The sequence below is a fragment of the Etheostoma spectabile genome, chromosome 20, assembly GCF_008692095.1.
Source record: "Etheostoma spectabile isolate EspeVRDwgs_2016 chromosome 20, UIUC_Espe_1.0, whole genome shotgun sequence".
Lineage (NCBI taxonomy): Eukaryota > Metazoa > Chordata > Actinopteri > Perciformes > Percidae > Etheostoma > Etheostoma spectabile.
In genome coordinates, this window is record NC_045752.1 from 10,044,343 (window position 1) to 10,050,020 (window position 5,678).

General features: G+C 39.5%; 1 protein-coding gene across 2 annotated transcripts; it reads right to left on the reverse strand.

Moving 5' to 3' along the window:
* Nucleotides 1-303: 303 nt before the first annotated feature.
* On the reverse strand, nucleotides 304-4,983 carry LOC116670426 (photoreceptor outer segment membrane glycoprotein 2). Of its 2 annotated transcripts, none has more exons than XM_032500944.1 (4): nucleotides 4,834-4,983; nucleotides 3,819-4,634; nucleotides 3,389-3,635; nucleotides 304-2,524 (listed from the first exon to the last, which is right to left on the reverse strand). In XM_032500944.1, exons 2-4 carry the CDS (start codon nucleotides 4,397-4,399, stop codon nucleotides 2,252-2,254), a joined length of 1,101 nt encoding a protein of 366 aa, XP_032356835.1. In that variant the 5' UTR covers nucleotides 4,400-4,634; nucleotides 4,834-4,983; the 3' UTR covers nucleotides 304-2,251. The 2 variants fall into 2 exon arrangements, with proteins under 2 accessions (XP_032356835.1, XP_032356836.1); XM_032500945.1 differs by having other exon boundaries at nucleotides 3,819-4,614; nucleotides 4,834-4,955.
* Between the last annotated feature and the right edge of the window lie 695 nt (nucleotides 4,984-5,678).

Below are 5,678 nucleotides of genomic sequence, written 5' to 3' on the forward strand. Positions count from 1 at the left end.
CACACACACACACACACACACACACACACACACACACACACACAACCCTCCTATAGAGGAGGCCTGAGCAGCCAATCCCTCCGTAATGAAACCCCTGCTGGAGTCGCGAGAGGTGGGACAGCCAAGAGGAAGAATAGTGGAGGGTGATGAATAATGATTAAACCCAAGTCGCCTTGTTTTAATTTGATTGTCTGCTGTGAGAATGAATTTCTCCTAGAGAGTTTGCAAAAGGCTCATTCGAATAAAGATAAACATCAGATACACACAAACAGGTTTCAGTTATCAGTTTATATATTTGTTTTCTCTCAGTAATGCTGTGAAATTTCTGCATTCTCTTTTGGTGTTAGCAATTATGATTTGTCATAAGTTATAACTGTTGAATTGTGCGGCTTTGAAGGGTACATTTGAAAATTAGGCATGGTCACAGTTCTCACACATTTCTGCTACGACCATTATGTAAAGAGTCCAAATGATGCAGCCACATCCTGTCACCTTTACTCACATATAGAAGCATATGTAATGGTTAAAACATGTAACGAATACATTATTTTTAAAGATGTATTAAAACAAACTCAGTATTATGGAAGGAGTATACAGTAACATGCCTCCATTATTTCTTGTTACAGATACAGATTTACTGATAAGACATTTTGACACTGTTTTCTGAATATTTCAGCCACATTTTGACATTTATGGTTGTAAATCCTAATTGATATTAAGAATTAGTAAGTGAATTATATGAAAACAAGTTACAAATCCTAAAAGGACAAAGTGATTATGATGATCACATATCCACTGTATGTTTGTAAAGATTAAAACTTATCGAGGGGACCATTGCTAGACATATTACTTGAGTCATATTTCACCATGTGGTGGGAATCCATTTAACACAAATTGAATTTAAGTAATAAAAAAATGTATATTCTATTTAGCAAGGGAATTTACTTTTTATTGAAAAGTAAAATATGCGTAAATAAAAATGTCCTTTTTGTGTTGACAGTACTATTTGACTTCCAGGCTGTGGAAAATAAAGACTCTTGCCAATATACAGCAGAACTGCTCCTGTGCCATGAATCAAGCTGGTGTCTATAATATCTGTGTTATGAGATTAGATTTGTTTAATAATAATGGAATCAAAATTTCTTCTCGTTGCTCAGCCATAGAATCAAGGTATGATCTATTTTCCATCATAAATATTGCGCCATTTGTCAAGTGAGAGGCAAAAATGGGCAGCATTCTCTTATTTCACAATTCTGATGCCACATTTTAACTCAATGTCTCACAGACACAATTAAAACTTAATTAAAACTTAATTAAACCACACATTTTAATTTAGCAACCTCCAAGTCTCTTTATTTCCCCCAATGTTGAAGCTGCCAACAGCCAATATGTCAAAGGCCTAATCATTAAAACAAAGTAAGACATATAAGCCTAGTTTGCAATGTACTGCTTTGGATCCCTTATAAACAATCACAAACAACAAAATCTGACCATTACCAGCTTATAACGTGCTAGTCAAGCTTTTGGTTTCTCATCACAGTAAAAATTAGTGTTTTTTATAAGACCATGGTGGCATTGCTGAGGCACGTAAGAGTCATTGTAGTGATGGCTTAACAGTTAAAAATGGGTGATGTGATGTTTACTCTATTACATTGGTACAACTTTGTTTGCTAAGGTCCGGTAAAATGCACAGCAAGGATTCAAAAACGTTACTATTGATTTTATCACCCAGAACTAAATTTCAAGTCAAAGCACCCTGCGCCTATATTTGTGGAATCTAATTTATATATCTCTTATATTCTTGCTATAGTAATTAAAAAAAAAATTGACTGCATTTTCTATCATACTTTGAAGTAAAATCAGACAAAAAATGTGGGCTTCAACTTCAACAACCCACATCACTAATTTGTCTTCATCAAACAATTATATATTTCACGTTCATTTTGATTCCAGTGTTGCAACTGACGGCTGTCCAAAAATATTTTGTACACACGTTGCAAAACCACGACACACAGGCAATAAAATATCAGAAAACAGAAGACAGATGTACAAAAAATATGTCATATAATAATAAATCATTAATAGTTGTAAAAAGTCAACTACAATATATTGTAGTTTCCACACACAAACACCTCTGTATAGGTATTTCTTAGTTGTAATTCTTGACTTATATGAATAACAACCAATAAATGTAACATAACAACTCTTTTTACGTAACGAGGAAAAGGCCCTTACTGAGGCCTGAGAAAGGTCAACTGGCTTCAGGTATTTCCTTTGGTGGCACATTGTCCGGCCCATAGTGTGCTTTAGAGGTTGAGGGAACATTAATGTTGGGATCTCCATTGTTGGCTGTGTCTATCTGGTTGCTTTTGCCAAGGCTCTTGATGATGTTCAGGTTGGTGCGGGCAGTTTCCATAAAGCTGTTTTCCAGCAGCCAGCCATCAGACTCAGAGTTGAGGTCGCCCTGTCTCAGCACATTTTCCAGGGAGGTCTGGAGGTAACGAACCCCTGTCAACACCGACAGCTAAAACAAGACACACAGACATTAGGGACAGTCGTATTACAATAGGTCAAAGAACTAGTTTCGTATGTATCGTTTGGTATGGGGTAATTTAGTATCTGACGTACAGTTTTTAAACTGAGTAGAGGACAATAGTAGAGTCCACTTTAGGTGCTGCATGGACGAACCAGAGATAATATGACAGTAGAGATTTGCTCAAGGATTAGTACTGCAAGTGTATGAAGTAAATTTGCAATCACAGTGTTAGTGCTATTGCTATGTATTTTTTAAATGTGTGAAAAGAAAAAGCCACCAGCCAACCTTTTCTTATTACCTGTTAAGTGATTTAACTTATCTGAAAGGATAATGTCTCATGTCTCAGTATTAAGATTAAGAGTTTACTGAAATACACTAGCACAAACGCAGTTCTTTTTGGAAAACCCCATCTCTTAAAGAGAACTGCACTGATTTAGCATTGCACTCCCATAACAACTTACAAAGACCAAAAACGATGCAGCATAACCAGAGATGTCTTTTGTTTTGTTCCAAGCACTCTTCTTCCTTGTCAAACCCATGGTGCCTACATTACCCACAATGCAACTGAACTAGAAACAGTTAGGAAAGAGATTCAGGTGTGTTATGCTAGCAGTGAGCATAAACCTAGCTTTAACACAAACACGAGGGCTATAGACGTCAACATTGCCTCAAGTTGCGTCACTTGGCAATTTATCTATATATATTTATAGTGGGGCCACATGAGCTGTATTATGTTTTTGACATGTACTATGTGTATAAAACCCAAGACCTGAAACAAACATTGGTGTGTAAAAGAAGAGTTTTAACTTCCCCATTAAGACATCATGTTGTTATAACCCTGTCTGTCCTCACCTCAAACAGCCAGGTGATGAGAACTGTGAGGCCAATGGACTGCATGATGTGGGTGTAGTACTCCAGCAGCGCCTGGCGACACCCTTTCATCCACAGGTTCAGCTCTTCCGTCTGGTGCTCATAGTTGAAGTGAGCGGAATTGTTGGTGATCTGCTGCTGGATGCAGGGCCGAGGGGAGTTGATGTTGCAGCAGCTGAAGGGCACTCCGTCCATCAGGTACTTCCCCTCCACATTACTTCTTAATCGGCTAGAATGAAGGAAAAATAAGGAGAAACTCAGGATCTGACTTAATGCTTTTTATGCAGCAGTGTGTGAAAGATTCGACTTCAGTGTGTCTTTGTTTGGGACTGTTCTAAAATTATGTATAAGTAACTTTTACATAGTCCTGTTTTAGGTCATCTTTAGTTTGAGTATACTCTCTTGCACTTACTCCGCCACCTCTTTTTTGGACAAATCCAGGTAACGGTTGCTGATCCACTGGATTTGAAACCAGTCTTTATATCCATTGTTCCCACAGCAATGGAAATCTATATGCAGCATGTCCACAGTTCGCTTCAGGAAGCATCGTCCTGGTGTGTCTGTGTCCTTGTAGAACCTGATGGCCTCTGCCAGCCCCAGGTTCAGAGACTCGTCTAGCTCCCCACGCATGCTGTAACACATCAGAGCCCCCACCAGCACACAGAAGGTGAAGAAGAAGGTACATATTATGTAGGGCAGCATGATCAGCTTCCAGCGCAAGAACTTGGTGGTGTCCACGCAGTCGTAGCAGATCTTCCCACCCAGGAAGTTTATGGCACAGGCAATGAGGCCCACAGCGATTAGCATGTTGGGCACGTACTGGATGTCCCTCTCAGCCATCAGCTCTCCTCGCTTGTTGATCTCCACCTTGAGGAAGAGCCCCATGCTGAACAGGAGGACCCCGGTCATCACTGAGATCCAGTTCAGAATCCACAGCACCTGAGCCAGCTTGTCTCTCTTGGTCTTGGTGAACCTCAATCTCAAAACCGCCATCGTGTATCTCTAGCTCTCTAAATTTTCTTTTAAGTCTAAGGGGGGATTAAGGGTGGGATACAGGTAGAGCAGAGGAGAGGAACAGGTTATCCTCCAGGCAGTGTGGGGGATCAAGGGGAGGGGGATTGGTTGAATAGTTCTCAGAAGGTCCTCTCATAAGCAGCTTAGCCTGGTAGTCATGATAGAAATCTTGAGGACACTGCATTATGGTTATACTGTAGATGCATGGAAAACACTGTTAAGACAAAATACAATGACATGTGATCAGTTGTAAACAAACTGAGAGAAGCTCAACAAGATGTATTTTGGTTTAAAAAATATTTTTCCTTTTAAATCCAGTTGGTCCTGACATGTCTTTCTGGACAAAGCTCCTAAAAATATAATTTAAGAAATAATTGACATGAAACAGACTCCAAGAAATCCATTGTACCTACCTTATTTGGGTCAGCAGTCACATTGAATATCTGATATTGTTCTACTCTGTTTCCATGCTGACATTCTCATTTTTAGTCCTGAGAAAAGCGAGTGGTCGTAGCGGCATAGATAGAATAAAGGTAGCATCACAGCGAGACTAGTAGTCAAATCCTGACCCTCCTCCTAATCCCCTTTAATCATTAATTAGCCCTGGACCCAAGAGGGATTTGGACCCACCGTCTGCCACCTACGCATATTTCTGACTGTCCCTGCACTGTGAGAGTAATGGATGATGGCCATTGTGTGTTTTCATTTGTGTAGTGGTTAAAAAGAGACATCAAACTGGACATATAATATACAAAAGTAAATAAAGGTCATAAAGAGTCAACTAAGGTAACTAAATACTTACTGACACAATTATGGAAGGACAAAACTGCTGCTGCACTTCTCTCTACTGATGGACACCTTCCAGTAGGGCTGCAGCTATTTTCATTATTAATGAATCTGCCCATACGCTTCTTGTTTAATTGTTTTGCCTATAAATGTCCCAAAAAAGGTGAACATTTTCAAATGTCTATTTAATTTGACTGATCGACTTGTCATTGCAGCTCTCCAGGCATGTAGCGTTTTTGTCCACTATGAGTGATGTCATAGCAAAATTGTGAAAAGAAAACTGGTTGTGAAATCACTGACCAATACCTGAAAGATCCAAGCTGTAGAGAGCAGAGTATGTTTTCCCCCCCCTGTCATTTAAGAAGTTCATTTTTACCTCCTGCTATCATCCCTCCCTGCTGGTCTAAGATATTCTGTTTGCAACTTTAATTTCAACACACACAGACACACGCACGCACGCACGCACGCACGC